Source organism: Neofelis nebulosa, chromosome 15 (assembly GCF_028018385.1).
Source record: "Neofelis nebulosa isolate mNeoNeb1 chromosome 15, mNeoNeb1.pri, whole genome shotgun sequence".
Lineage (NCBI taxonomy): Eukaryota > Metazoa > Chordata > Mammalia > Carnivora > Felidae > Neofelis > Neofelis nebulosa.
The window spans coordinates 50849800-50865784 of record NC_080796.1 but is presented as its reverse complement, the minus strand read 5'-3'; the positions used below and the strand labels follow the sequence as shown (position 1 = coordinate 50865784).

The 15985-nt window shown below is 40.6% G+C and overlaps 1 protein-coding gene across 7 annotated transcripts in view; it reads right to left on the bottom strand.

Moving 5' to 3' along the window:
• Positions 1 to 15985, bottom strand: part of SRGAP2 (SLIT-ROBO Rho GTPase activating protein 2) — a 235114-nt gene that overhangs the window by 105530 nt on the left and 113599 nt on the right. For all 7 annotated transcript variants that reach the window (XM_058700480.1, XM_058700481.1, XM_058700484.1 and 4 more), the window contains exon 4: positions 10865 to 11027. In XM_058700480.1, the coding sequence (XP_058556463.1) occupies positions 10865 to 11027 (163 nt within the window). The remainder of the gene's footprint in view (positions 1 to 10864; positions 11028 to 15985) is intronic.

Here is a 15985-nt window from a genome sequence, read left to right as displayed (position 1 = left end):
AGGGACAGCGAAGGGAAGAGAAGGAGACGGGGAGAAGGAGAGGGTAGGGGGAAGAGAGAAGCAGGTTTTGAATTCACTATTCTCAAAGCTCAGATTGGGACCAGGCTCAGCAGTGTGATCTGGCAACAACTATCTTCTGAAAACACTACCTGTAAGTCCTGAAATGTGGATGGTAGTGAGATACAGTAGGACAAACAAGGGAGTTCAAATTCCACTGTCATCTCTTTGTGGTCTTACTAAAAGTATTTTACCAGTGTGAGCTTTAATGATTTCAACTATACAATGGGAAGAAAAATAACCTTCCTATATAATGTATAATAGCAACATTATCCCTAATAGCCTCAAAAGGAAACTGCCCAAATGTCATCAATAGTAGAATAGATAAATCTTAAAGTTTCATGTCAGGAACCCAGGAACCCCGTCAGTCCCAGACAGACTGGGACCACTGGTCATCCTAGCTGCTGCCCACTGCAGAGGAGATGGGAGTGTGGAGTTCAAGGCCTGCTTTCCATGGAAACCTCAGAAAGGTCATGTCTTAAGTATACAGACTATGTTCCAGAACTAAGGACAAAACCAAACCAGACTCACTTTAACAAAGCACAGAACGAATTCTCCATAGGTTCAAGGTGACCAACCAGTAATTTAACTGCCTACTAGAACAAAACTTAACAGTTTTCAGAGAGATGATAAGGACACCTACAGTCTCTATAATACATCAGCTAAGATGTCCAATATGTCCCAAAAATTAGTAAACATGAGAAAATAATGAGATCCATGGTCAAAAGAAAACCCAAGAAATAGAAACAGAACCACAGATGATGTAGGTGTTGAAAATACCAGATAATGATTTTTAAGTATTGCTACATGTGTTTTAAAAATAACAAGAGAAAGGAAATTTCAGAAATTATATTGGACACTGAAAAAAAGAACCAAAGTGAAAATCACGAAGCTAAAAAAATATAATATCTAAAATGAAAAAAATGAATGGGATAGTGTTAATAGCAGATTGTACACACAAAAGAAAGGATCAGTGAACTTTAGAAATCATCTCAACTGAAGCACTCAGGGGGGAAACAAGGCCTGTTTCAATGACGTGTGGGACTGTATCAAACAGTCTAACAAACATGAGAGGAGTCAAGGTAAGAAGTAAAAATGGGATGGAAAAAAGTATTTGCCAGATATTTTCCCAAATTGAGGAAAAAACACTACCCACAGTTCCAGAATAGTTAGATCTTGCCCTTATCCAAGTCAAAGAAATACAATGGCAACCACACTTAGACTCATCCCAGTCAAACTGCTGAAAACCAAAGATAAAGAAAAGATATTCAAAGCAGCTCTCACGATGAAGAGAAACAAACTTACAGCTGTAAAATAAATAAGTCATGGGAAGGAAAAGTACAGCATCAGGAATATAGTCAACAATATTATAATAATTTTTAATGTAATAATTTTGTACAGTAAACGACACTTATTGCAGTGAGCACTTCGTAATGTATATGATTGTCAAATCACTATGTTGTACACCTGAAACTAATATAATATTGTATGTCAACTATACTTCAATTAAAAAAAAGCAACCCCCAAAACATTACCTACAGGGAACAACAATGAACCTCACAGTTGACTTTTCATCAGAAACAGTGGAAGCCAGAAAACAAAAGAATGACATATTTAAATTGTTGAGAGCATATTTTAGGATTCCATTTATAAAAAAAAAAAAAAAAAAAAAATTTTTTTAAAGCAGGCAAATGCTTACATTGTGTTAGAAGTCAGGATAGTGACTACTTTTCAAGGGGAAATGAATGGAAGGGGGCAAGAGTGGGGGCTCATGGGACACTGGAAACACTCTTTTCTTTATCTGGGTGCTAATTACATAGCTGCTTTCCGTTTGTAAAAATTCACTGAGCTGTACACTTTAAGATATGTGCATTTCTCTAAGTATTTTAAACTTCCATGAGAAGACAAGGGAAAAAAAAAACCCTTGTAAAATACATGAAAGGATTAGAGAAAATATACATTTAGGACCTACTACAGTGTATCACAGTGATAGCAGGCATTTTATGAAAGCTTGTTATTATTGGTCTTATCACCATCCTACAGAAAGTTTTGGGAGATCTAAGTGGTCTGAAGAGCAGACCGGAGAGGCCCTAAGCTCCCTGGGGGCAAACCTAACTTGTCAATTTCATCTTAAGCTCTTTTAGCCTGCACAGTGCTGTGTTTACAGTATTCACTAAAATTCTCACTGACTAGTGCGTTTCCAGTTTAGGAAAATATTCAGACACAAGGTTGCACTTGGACAGTTTTGTTTCTGCCCACTGCATCTCACTTCATACTTCGTAGTTGTTCTTCAGATTCTCCTAACTATCTGTTGACTTATCCTTATACCTTTGAATGTTACACATGCAACAAATACCTTGCTCTTTCAGGAAAGGCTGATAGGTGCCTGAGAACTAAGACACCAAAAAAGCCAAGCATATAAACTAACCCAAGCAAAAGACTACAGGCATCTTTGATGCACACGCTCCCTCTGAGCTGAATCTTCCTAAGTCCAAAAAAGCCTAGACCACCCAGAGAGAAGCCCCAAGGGAGAGGATACAGATGCTGCTGACCTAGTGTCACAGAAACCAAAGCTAAAACACCACCAACAGCACTAGCTGCAAAGCTCCCCTCAGTGTTGGCTTTGGCAGCAAACCTGACGCCCCTTATCAGCAGAGATACCTTTGAAGTAGCTGGCAGCCTTCCACCCTCTACGCAAATAAGTTCAGCTTGCCATCCTATTCTTTTCTCCAAAGAGGATCTCTTCATCAGATATGAGAGAATAAAGCTCAATTAATCACAACAGATTTTCGCTACCATCAAGACAAACTGGGTAACAGGAACAGCTGTCTGTAAAGCACCGCGCCACGCCACGCCGTTCGTGATCATGTTATAATGTGGAGGAAGCCCAATCAATTGCAGATACTGTGTTCCATCGAAACGAGGTGTAGGATGGACTAGGGAAGAGAGGGAGGGGTAAATCAGTCAGCTACTCCTTCTCCCAAACATGTCTCCAGGTTAAACTCTTTCTCAGAAGGGCAGAACACAACCTTTGGAAGTCCGTTCTTTCTCCATTTATTGAATCTACACTACCTACCAGGAACATTTGACTATACCAGCATTGTGGATCACTTCTCCTTTACTTATTTATGACAACACTACCACAGAACATGTCTCCTTATAGTATCCAGTCTCCTCACATAAGCAAAGTAGCTGGACTCCAAAACTGTAGAAAATCCTGCCCTCATCTAAAGGGGACAAACAGGTAGGTAGGTAACATGCACCGCTTTCGGTTTCAAATCTCCTTTATCCTTTTATACTGCCAGACCCATTTCCTTGGTGCCGAATGAAATCTGATTAGTCGTGGCAAGTCTCTTGTGACCGATCAACCAATGGGAAAGGATACCTGGAGATCCTAGAGAAAAGAATTAATTGCACCCTCCTACATTTCTTCCCCAGCACCCTTCTTGTATCTCCCACTTTCTGCAGTGTGACTTATTTATCTGAATCCAGATTTACCCTTTGTCACCCTCCAAGAATAAAGTAGAGAACCACAATGGGTTGCCCAGACAAACCAGTCTAAATGCTTCACCATTATTGCAGGGGCAAATGTGGCTCACCTACAAGATAGATACATATAGACAGGATCTTATGACTTCAAATGTCCTTTGTGCTCTTAGGTTTCCCCAAGATGGAAACCAGAATACCTACAATAGTGGTTCTCAACCCTGGCTGTATGCAAGAATCACCTAGGCTCATCCCAGAGACTGATTCAATTGCCCTGGGATGGGGCCTTGGCATGTTATTTTTAAAATTATTATTATTAAAAAAAAATTTTTTTTAAGCTTATTCATTTTTGAGAGAGAGAGACAAAGCATGAGCAGGGGAGGGGCAGAGAGAGAGAGAGAGAGAGAGAGAGAGAGAGAATCCAAAGCAGGTTCCAGGCTCCAAGCTATCAGCACAGAGCCTGACACGGGGCTTGAACTCACAAACCGTGAGGTCATCATGACCTGAGCCGAAGCTGGATGCTCAACCAACTGAGCCACCCAGGCGCCCCTAAAATTACTTTTTTTAATCAACTTTAATGAGGCATAATTCACATAAAATAAAACGCATACATTTTAAGTGTATAGTACCAGTTTTGACAAATCCACACACTCATGTAACCACCATTAGAATTAAGATTGTAGGACATTTCCATAATCCCTAAGTTTCCTTGTGTCCCTCTGCGGTCAACCCCTCACCCTACCCTGGCCCCAAGGCAATCACTGATTTCGTTTCTGTCACAACAGATTAGAACTATCTTTTCTAAAATTTCATATAAACGGAATCGTACAGAATGTTCTCATTGTGTCTGGCTTCTTTTAATCAGTATAATGTTTCTTGAGTTCATCTACATCATTGTACCCATCAGCATTGCATTTCTTTTTATTGCTGAGTCGTATTCATATATGGATATACCACAATATGTTTTTCCATTCATCTGTTGATGGATATTTGGGTCATTTCCAGTTTTGACTATTATGAATATAATATGAGTCTCCTAAGGCACTTATAACAAATTACTGTAAACTTGGTGACTCAAAGCAACATGCATTTATTCTCAGTTTTTAAAATTTGTATTCAGTTTATGTAAACTAAGCAAACACCCAAGAAAACACCATTTCTCCCACCCTCCCACCCTCCCACCCCCCTGCCTCTTGCAATCACCAGGTTGTTCTCTTTATCTATAAACCTAGGGTTTTTTTGCTTTTGTTGATTGCGCACATAAGTAAGACCACATATTTGTCTTTCTCTGTCTTATTTCACTTATTAGCACAATGGCCTTCAGGTCCCTCCATGTTGCTGCAAATGGCAAGACCTCAAGCTTTTTTTTTTATGCCTGAATAATATTCCATTGGGTATATACACTACAACTTCTTTATGCGCTCATCCAGTGACAGACACTTCTGTTGCTTCCATATCTGGGCTACTGTAAATAATGCTGCAATAAACACACAGGTGCATCTATCTTTTGGAATTAGTGTTTTCATTTTCTTCAGATCAATATTCAGAAGTGGAATTGCTGGGTCATATGGTAGTTCTGTTTTTAATTTCTATTCTCTTACAGTTCTGGAGGTCAGAAGTCTAAAACCCATTCCACTGGGCCAAAACCAAGTATCAACAGGGCTGCTCTTCCCCTGGGGGCTTTTAGGGAGAATCTGTTTCCTTGTCTTTTCCAGCTTCTAGAGCTGCATTCCTTGGCGCATGGCCTCCTCCTCCATCCTCAAAGCCAGTGGCCTAGCATCTTCTCCCTGTGACTCTTGCTTCCTCTGCTTCTATTGCACGGCCTTCTCTTTTGTCTGTAATCTCCCTCCACCTCCCTCCAATAAGGACACTTGTGACTGCATTAGAGCCTACTTAGATACTCAAGCATAATATCCTCATCACAAGACCCTCAGACTCATCATATGTGCAAAGTCCTGTGTGGATAAGGTAAATTCACAGATTTCGGGAATTAGGACATGGACATCTTTGGAAGGGACCATTATTCAGCCAACAACAAAAGTTATTATGAATAATCAGGTACAAGTCTTGGTGCAGGTATTGTTTTTATTATCTTTTGCGTAAATACCTAGCCTTGGAATTGCTAGATATGGTAAGTACACACTCAACTTTATAAGAAACAGCCAAACTATTTTCCAAAGCGGTGGCACCATTCTACGCTCTCACCAGCATCATAAGAGAATGCCATCCATCCTGACTACCACTTGTTAGTGTCAGTCTTTTTAATTTTAGCCATTCTGGTGAGTATGTAATAGGCTTAATGGCCATTTATATACCTTTTTACTGCAGTGTCTATTAAAATCTTTTGCCTATTTTTAAAGATTTGGGCAGTGTGTCTTCTTATTATTGAGTTCTATGCATTGCAAATATATTCTCGCAGTCTGCGATGTGTCTCGTTTTCTTAACAATGTCTTTCCAAGAACAAAAGTCCAAGAGTTGATGGTGTCCAATTTACCTTTTTTTCTTTTATTGTTCATGCTTTTTACATCCTAAGAAATTTGTTTCTTCAAGGTCACGAAGATTTTTTTTAAAAACTCCCCCAGTGAGTCTCACACACAGGCAGCATTGAGAACTACCAAACTACTGATCTATAGGGAATTTAACATAACTTGCTCAATGTAACCTTCCTACCATAGAAACATAGGCTAATAAAGGCAAAACAAAAGTATAGCTAGCTGGAATCCTGGAGAGGAAAAAAAAAAAAAAAAGAAAAGAAAGAAAGCTGCAATTCAGAGTCTTGGACTGTCTGAATTGACTGGCTTCCAAGACTGAGTATGAGCAGCTAAGAGCTAGAAACAGTGAGCTAAAAAGCAAAGTGAGAGGTACTTTTGGTGTGTTCCAGCTAAGTGAAAGAAGAGAGAACAGAACTGTCCTCTCCCCTGTGGGAAAAAGCACACCCAAGTTTACTTCAGTTTAAAAAGAGAAAGTGGGAAAACTGATTTCTCTTCTTGGTGGGATTCTTTAGAACACGTCTCTCACAGAGACGATGTAGAGCTGGAAGTCGAACTTGGCAGTGTTTGGCCCCTGGTTTTGAAGCCACCGCATTAAACAAATGAAGGTGGCAGCAATAATATTTGCCTAAACCTTGGTTCCAACAAGGGTTAGACAGACTGAGCTTTCATTACACAAAAAGAGATGTCAGGAGCACCAAATGGGCTCAATTTCCCCTGGAGTCCTAGACAAAGTGGGTCTGTTTCTAAGCTGTGGACAGGAGGCTACTTTCTCTACATGTTATATTTAGCTAAAGGAATCTCTACCATGGCTTCGTGCAAAATGTAAAATATGTCCCAGCAGACATAACCACAAACCAGAGTGCCAGCGAGGAGCATCCCTTAAGGGGGTTCAGTAGTACAGAGGGGCCAATTGTACAGCCGCCCTGACATCCCCAAATTAGCTGAGTTAGCTGTGAGCCGGATTTTTGGCCAGTTCTCACATTTAATGAATCTTTGTTTCCCTCTTACTAGAGATCCTGCCCCTGGAGAGAAAAACACGTTGTCCTATTTCACTGTCAACTTCCAGCTGCTTGCCCAGACGCCAGGTAAAAGAAACAACCCAATGCAGGTGAAAGAAACAACCCAATGTTGATGTCTAACACCTCCAAAACTTTTGAAGGCTTGTGTGCAAGAGAAAAGGTTGGGTTAATTCCATAACTAAGTGAAATATCTGGATTCAATAGGAAAGAGTAAGAAAATCCAAACTACCCTCTTCTCTGCACACCATACCCAGAATCCTAACAGAATATGTAGAAAGAACCTCAAGTTCTATGGCCAGATGACTGGATTTAAATAGTAGCCTCACCTCATTTTTTGATTAAACTCACTCAGTTTCAGTTTCCTCCTTCATAAATTAGGGATAATAATAGCAACTACTTTATGGAATTATTGTAAAGATCAAGCGTATAAAGTGCTTACTACTGTACCTGGCACATAAACGTTCAAAAAATGTCAGTTTTGATTATCATAACCTTTGCTAGTGAATCAATAAGTTTTATAGATTAAAAAAAAAGAATTATAAAAGGAAGAAAACCTATGCCTTTTGCCAGTGAGAAATAGAGCCAAATCACATAAAACTCAGGTGAATTTTCTCAGGTATCCATAGCTGAACCAGAAACAAAGGTATCTTTTCTAAAGTCTGTGTCTCCTGAGAAATGTGGATTTCCTTTATTGCTGGAACTGAATTTATAGGAAAAAAAAAAGGTATATCTACTTCACACATTTGGATTGCAGTTTGGCCTCTCTTGGTTGCTGGTTATTATAGATAGAAGAATCTGAAACAGTGCTTCATTCCTCAAGAAAGTCGATCTTTAATTGCCTAAGCTAGCCCCCTCTCCATACCCACATCCACTTTTGTTTGCCCATATCCTGGGGACTCCAATTTACTTGGATGTAGTTCATCATAGAACTACAGTGTATTAGGTTTTGAAGGCAGCATGAAGATCATACAGGCCAAACACTTTTTTTTTTTTTTAAACTTTAGGGAACTAAGGCACAGAAAGAAGTAATTGTCTAAGGTTTCAGAGCTACTAGCACAGCTAAGCCCAAGAGAAAGAGTCACTTGGAAGAGACCTCTGCTCTGATAGAGCAAAGCAAGCCCTGGGAAGCTTCACATAACTGACAGCGTGGCCAGGCTCATTCCTTAGTTCTCTTATCTGATTACTATATCTTAACCACTGGGATTCTAATTCTTTATGTGTGACACACTTTAAGCAAAAGAGAATACAAAAATTGAGGTATGGAAAGAGAATGCTTCTGTGTCCATTACTAGAAAGGAGAGAGGCTCTCATCTGGCCAAAACAGAATTGATTTACACTTGTGATCTGCCAAACCAGCATCTACCTTAGAACCCTCTGCCTACATTGGACCCCAGGGGAGAGAGAAAAGAGATTATTCACCCAGTGGGATAGTAAACATTGGCTATTTAACAGTCTTATGCATATCTCTAATCAACCGTAATTTAACTGATGAAAAGTTATAAAGATCAAGAGAAAGTCCTATGAGCTGCAACCATACACAACAACATGAATAAATCTCACACACATATGTTGAATGGGGAAAACCAGACGGAAAAGAGTACACACTGTATGAGTCTACTTATAAAAACTAAGAAACCAAGTAAAACTAATCTCTGCTGTTAAAAGTCAGGACAGTTGTTATCCTTGGAATACCCTTCCCAACCCCCCAAGGACTAGGAGGAAGCATGAGCGAGGCCTCTAGGGTACTGAACTAATCTGTTTCTTGATCTGGGAGCTGGTTATCAGGAGTGTTCAGTTTGTAAAAATGCATTCAGCTGTAAGACCGTGGTATGTGCAACTATCTTCAATGGAATGTAATATATACACAGTCCTATGAGTAATTAGAAATTCTTCCTTATACCCCCAGCAAAGAAATGCACAGTTGATGGAGGTCAACTCTGAGACTGTGGCTAGGAGTATCATCCACAGGCAGATTTTCCTTCTGGAGGGCAAAGTCCCCATGTCTTACATACAATTCGTGCACTTAGACTCTTGGTGAAATGTGAATGGCACCCAAAGAACCGGAAACATTTGTGGCTTTAACAACTGCTGCCTTCAGCCTAAACACCTGTGAGATCTGGAGGGGCCATAATACTTCTTCAGCTTGGTTCTTCTCTACCCTCCCTTCTACCCTTCCCTCTACCCTGTCCTTCTAGAGATAGTCTAAGAGGCCGTCAAGGTCACAGTGAAGAGCTGAAGTGGCATCTGATTACCGTCAAGGTTCTACCTAAATAGGCTTAAAATTTTTTTTCTCATAAAACTGTATATATTTAAGGAGTATGACATTATGATTTGATACATATGCACAGTGAAATGATTATAGTCAAGCCAATTAACATAACATCTCACCCAGTTACCTTGGTGTGAGTGTGTGAAAAAAGCACCTGAAATCTACTCTCTAGCATACTTCCAGTATTCAATACAATATTAACTGCAGTTGTTAATTTCAGTCACACCCACACACCACCAAACATTGCAGAATAATTCAAAAGAATGACAAGGAAGCTAGAACAGACGCTGGAAACCATGAGGAAATGGTGAAAAGTACCTTCACCCCTAAATGAAGTATGGCCCCAACCACAGCATAGCCAGGTCACTAAAAATAGCTGGTGAACTCCGGGAGGAGTTATCTTTCTCTTCCTTCTTTTCATTGTCAGATGCTTTTTACTCTTCATATCCTGTCTCCAAGACACAGGAAAAGCCCCAACACAGATGCAATTATGTAAATGGAAGATTCTAAATCATGTTCTTTTTCATGTTGGTGTAAACAAAAGAAATTGGGCTCTAATTCCAGACCTACTAAGATCTGGAAAACTTCCAAATGTTAAGAATTGGAAAACTGACTACTATTGGCCACAGCCCTGTTTACTGAAGTCCTTTGTCTCCCAGCCTCAAATTTTAACAGTGGATTTTGTCAAATGATAACCAATGAATTTCCTCTATATGAAACCAAAGAAATAGCTCTATATACCCTCTTTACACCCAAAACTGTGGGAAGATTATTCGCCTTCTTTAAGATCTGCTGGGGATGTCAGAGCTTGAATGTTAGACACGGTACATCATGTACAATGGTTGGGGCTTTTACCACCATGTGTAACCAAAAGTCATGAATCAGTGACTCCACTGAGAGCTCAGGTTGAGAGAACTCCTTAGTTTCCAAGAGACTATTTCCACTACCGACAGATAAGGTCAATTTGGCATGAGTTTCTTAAGTTTACCACAATTAATTTTGAGTTTTCCCTTGGTCAGATTTTTCAACTTACACCCAAGGAATTATGACAAACAACTGAGTTCCAAAAGCATTCAGGGACCCAAAGACCAAGATATGACATGATAAGAATAACCAAATTCATAAGTTCATCTTGGCTAAGATCAGCACTTGGAAAGAAAACTAAACCGAATCACAAACATACGTGAACTAGAAGAGGAAAACTTAAAATGACTCTGAAGGTCCCTGAATCTCAACAGCCTTACAGCTCACTTAAGGAAACCAAGCAAACATCATTATCACTGATATAGGCAGATTATGAACTCTGTTGCCAGTCTTGGGGTTGTCTATCTTGCAAATGGTTACTCTCCCAAGGCTACTATTAATTCAACTCAGAAAGGAAGAAAAGAAGGGCTATTCAGTATTTTCTCACCACGAGACCATGGTAAGGAATGACCAAGAGAAAGCCTTTTAAGTGGGCCAATACGAAGGTGTTTCTCTTATTTACAAGGTGGTATCATTGCCTCACCCGGGTAGCTCCATGTCTAGAAATAGCTATATACCTTTTTAAAGAGTCTTCCTGAGTCCTCGCTGACTTGGACAAATCGAGGAATGATATTATTCAGGTAGATGTCACTCAGGGTGGTGTGGTCCCTGCTCTCCCGCTTCACCTGGTTTAATAGGAGATTCCAGCAGTTGACTGGAGAGAGAACATTCTGATCCTTCCTGCGGAGAAACAACAAGAAAGAAAAATCAGTGTTGGTGAGTAGCCAGAGCCAACAGCTATGACTTTACAGTCCATGTCACAAAATCACAGTGATCAAAGCCAAGCCAGAAACAGATATCTTTCCTAAAGCTTGCACCTCTAGTTTTCTCTTTTTGTAAAAACTCAGTGCAGAAAATAAGAAGAGTGAGAAGGAGAGGGAGGAAAGAGGAGAAGAAGAGAAGCAGGATTATCTGTTGAGCACCTATTATGTTCTAGGAACTTGGAAAATGTTTGACGTGCATTATTCCCTAAGTTTTATCATTTCCTTGTAAGGAAAGAACTACCATTATCCCCACTTTACTAATTAGAAGACTGAAACTCAGAGAGATTGCCACTTGCCCATGGCTAGTGGGAAGGAGTCACAGAGACAGTCAGAAGGGGTCAGGGACTAGAACCACAGCTCTGTGTTGTCTGACTAGAACCGGTCTAGGCTGTTTGACTCCAAAGTCCATAACCTTAGCCATTAAGTCATTTGGTTTGTGTCTAGGGTTGAAGACAACACTTAGAGGTCTAGAGACAAAAATCATGAGAGGACACAGGCCACCCCCCCGCCCCACATTTATCTATATTTGGATTCAGTGAAGACAACCTTGGAGGCATTTGCCGTGAAAAAAGTCACCAAAAACACGCCAGTCCCACAGAATGCATCTAAGGAGGTTTTGACTTCCCCCGGTTGAGCCCTTTTGTCATGTCCCATACAGCCAAGAGCACAAACCATATCTGAACATTTGTATTCCTACAGCTTCTACAGTCCGAGTGGGGCAGTAAAGTGCCAAACCTAGGTGCTCATTTTTTAACGAAAACACTGTGATCCAAAAGAATTTACTGATCATCTACTCAGTTCACAACACTATTAAAGCAACAGAAAGTTCTGCATTTGCAAGTTGGGTTTCTTTAAAAAGAGAAACAGAAAGTAGGGGTTGTTTGTTGTATTATTTATCAAGGGCTTACTGTGTACTTGGCATGTGGCTGGGCCCTGTACTCACGTTGTTTAACTTGAACCTTACAATAGCCTGATGAAGGGGGTGTTATTAAGCGCATTCAGCAGATCTGGGAAACTGGACTGAGAAAGGTTAGATATCTTGTTCAAGGTCACAGAGTTAAAAAGTGGCAACGCTCGGATTCAAAACCAAGCCTTGTGATTGTAAAGAATGCTCTTAATCACTGCAAACAATCACAACCTGTTTATCCTGTTCATTTCTCTTTCCCCTCTTTCCTCCCTATAGTCAGACTCTTAATGAAAAGAAAGTGAGTTGACAGTGGCTTGGTTCCTGAGTCAGCACTGCCTCCATTCAGAGCTGGAGGCTCTCGGGCAGCTGTGATCTGCAGAGCATGGAATTCAACTTTAGAAGGGGCTTTTCCAATTCTGTACTAAGGTAACTATTAGCAAATAATCACACCACAGCTACTCTGGCTTTAGAACGTACCAGACCGTTAAGTCAAATATCTGTCTAACCAGCACCAAGAAGCTACTTCAAACCAATGAATACTGAAGTCCAAACTGAAACTGAGTCCAAACTGAAACTGTCCTATATCTGCCCCCACCTCTGCCCTATGCATCACACATCTACAGCCAAAATACCTAATACTAGGGCTCCTGGGTGGCTCAGTTGGTTAAGCATTCAACTCGTGATTTCGGCTCAGGTCACGGTCTCACAGTTTGCGCGATGGAGTCTGCATCAGGCTTGGTGCTGACAGTGCGGAGCCTGGTGGGATTCTCTCTCTCCCTCTATCTCTGCTCCTCCCTCGCTGGTGTGTGTGCGAGCTCCCTCTCTGCCCTCTTTCAAAATAAATAAACATTAAAAAAAAAAAACAAAACAAAAACAAAATACCTAATACTTATGTGCTGACCACTTCGGCAACATTACGTCCACTTATCTTCCTAGAAAAAAAAAATCAAAAGATTTCTATGGAAATAAAAATACATATACTAGCTGAGAGAGATATACACACGTAATTAATCTACTCCTTTCAAAATGTTTAGCACCTGAGAAACAAACCGGAAAAAGCAAATAGGAAACAATCCTTACACAAAGCTGAGCATGGGCATTCACTGACCTTTGCTTGTTTTCACTGCAAGAAAACTTTCAAATGCATTCCAAATCAGCTTCAGTTACAAAACCCTAAGTAATGGAATTTACTTTTTTGTCGGGTGGCAAAGCATCCATGTCTTCATCAAGCATGGAATGTATTAGGCAATTACACTTGCATTTTCAAAAGGGCAGATCTCACAAGATCTAAACTTTACAACTGGTCTCAATTTGCTTCTTATAGGTGGACATGGGTTGGTGGTCTCTATCGGGCCTTTCCTTGGAGTGCTTCACGCACAAAAATGGTACTACAATTTAATTTCACAGACATAAACATTTGTATTTTACGTGAACAAAACACAGTATTAGGGGCTTTTAGTTATGAAAGTGCTGATATCACAGTGCTGCGTGGGAGAGAGAGAAAAAGAGCTATAATATAGCAGAACACTAGAGGTAGGTATGAACAAAGGGTCCGCTAGCTCACAAATGTACAACGCAGATCACAAGTGAAGGCAGGAGAGGCAAAACCAACCTAATGCCATGGAAGAGGATACAGAGCATAAATCCCCAGGGGCCCCTCAGAAGAAGGATGAGTAAACAAAGAGGAATTAATAAAAAGGATGGGCAGAGTGGGAATCTTTTAAAATAAAAAGCCGTATGCCTTAAAACTAATGTATTTATATTTATTAAGAAGTTCTAAGGTGGTAAAGTACTTTCAGCACATATATTTCCATCCTGACAGCATGTAGTGGGATGGCTATTATTGGTGTTGGTGAGCAGGAGTTTTTAAAGTGTGTTCTGAGAAAGTCTGGAATTACAGAAAATCACATTTCAATTTCCAACAACTGTCACACATCCATTCAATGAGCAACCTCCAGTTAAATGTGCAAGGGACCCAGATTCCCTGGGGTAGACACTATCACGATGTCTCACGGGCTGCTATGTGAGTTTCATGGTATGCAAACTTTGGAATAAAGAATCAATGCATGTATCCGAACTTCTGAAAAATGACCTATTGGTTAGAATCGATGTTGCTCTGCACAGGTTTCGCTTTTAATTCAAGCCTGTGTGCCTCCTTAGGCGAAGCTGTTCAGGGTGAGCACACGACTCGACCCACAGAGGCCAAGTTTAAACTACATGCCACAGAAGGGCTCAGGGGCCGGTGCTGGGTTCGCAGGACACCGTGGTCGGGTAGTGAGCATGTACCTGCTCAATGTCAGCACATCATCATCAACTGTCTTAATGCTTAGTATACACTTCCGGGCTTACCCAGTAATAGTTATGAAGGGGAACTGGAAGAGCTGCTAGGTAATGTTAGCGATTCAACTTCAAAACAAAATTACCCTTTTTCAAGAGCCCAGGCCAATTTCAAACTCTCTCAAGATTGTAACTCATCTGTGTGAATCAGGATTTTCTTGATACTGGGCAGCCCACACCAGAACCAGAAAAAACCTAGATGCTGAAACGGATATAAAACTGCAACTCTGATTCATAATTCCGATTTCATTATTGGGGGCCACGAACACAGCCTCCCTGTTCTCACAGACTGACCCTGTAACGAGTACTCTTCATAAATTTGCACTTTAAAAGTGGATTTACACCAATAAGACACTGCTTTGATCTGCTGCATGTATGGGGATTTTATGCAAGATCTTTATTTTTAAAGTCTTTCAAGATAGTCTTAAACTCTGCTGTCTGTTTCTTGTATGGGTTCCTAGTCTCTTTTACTATGACTGCCGCTTTTCAGGCCATATTTTTAGTTCTTTGAGTTTGTATGCTTTCTTGGACATATTCCTCCTTTCAACCTAGGTGTTTTAATTAATTCATTTATTTATTTTGGGGTGGCAGTGGAGCAGGGGAGGTAAAGGGCATGTAGCAAGAGGGGAACACCACAGAGACAATTTGCCTGGCCAACACGAACAAAGATGAAACACACTTCAGGCTGGAAAATAAGCAAGTCAACGAGACGTGATTTCATGGGGAGCATATTAAGGTTCTGCTAGAGTGGTTTCCTGCTTCAGCAGCTCTGCAGCCTTTTTTTATTTGGGGCTGCTCGAGCCGAGGGAACTTCGTTTGGTTAGGAGACTGAAATTTGTCTTTCTATCTTTTCCATCTATCATTTGTTTGCACAGTGTCTTTACTTTCCCCGCCCCTGGAGTCAGGTTGTGTAATACTCGGGCATTTAAAGAAAAGGGTCTGCATCCCTTAGGAATGTACTGAACAGCTGCAAACCTCCTCAAGCACTAATCCCTAAAAAGCAGACAAAATATCCAGAAGTATTTTTCTTACTTAACATTTTTTTCAGGAGGCAGATCAAGAAAACATAATACTACACCGGAGAGGGAATGACTCTGGAGTCAAAAAAAAAAAAAGAAGAAAAAAGGAGGCCCAGAAAGTCACAAGCTGGCTATGCATCCACCGAAGAGATTCTCGTTAGAAATGCGTGGAGCTAAACGTGCACAGCTGAATCGTTAGCCTCAAATACATCAGCCCAGTTTTTCTCCTTCAACTTAAGACTATTTATGGACGTTCAACAAACTTAGCAGCAAGTGCTCAAAGGGATTTCTCTACAATATCTAGGGTAAAGAGAGAACTCTATAAAGGTCCACGCTGGCCTCGATGTTACACTTCCTTTTTTTTTTTTTTTTTTGGCCATATTCCCTCCTCTGCTCCACTGCAGCTGTCTCACCTATAAAATGGACGCATGCCCTGTTGGTGTACGTCTAGCCCCCTAAAGATCTTCAAAGCAGGGATGTAAAATCCCGGAAGCCCTCCTGGCCTAAGGTGCCATTTAATGAAGAATTGCTAGGCTCCCAGCTCTGCAGATGGGGCGCGTGACACAAGCTTGGCATGACCGGATGGCTTGAGCTTCTGAGCTTGTCTACCGA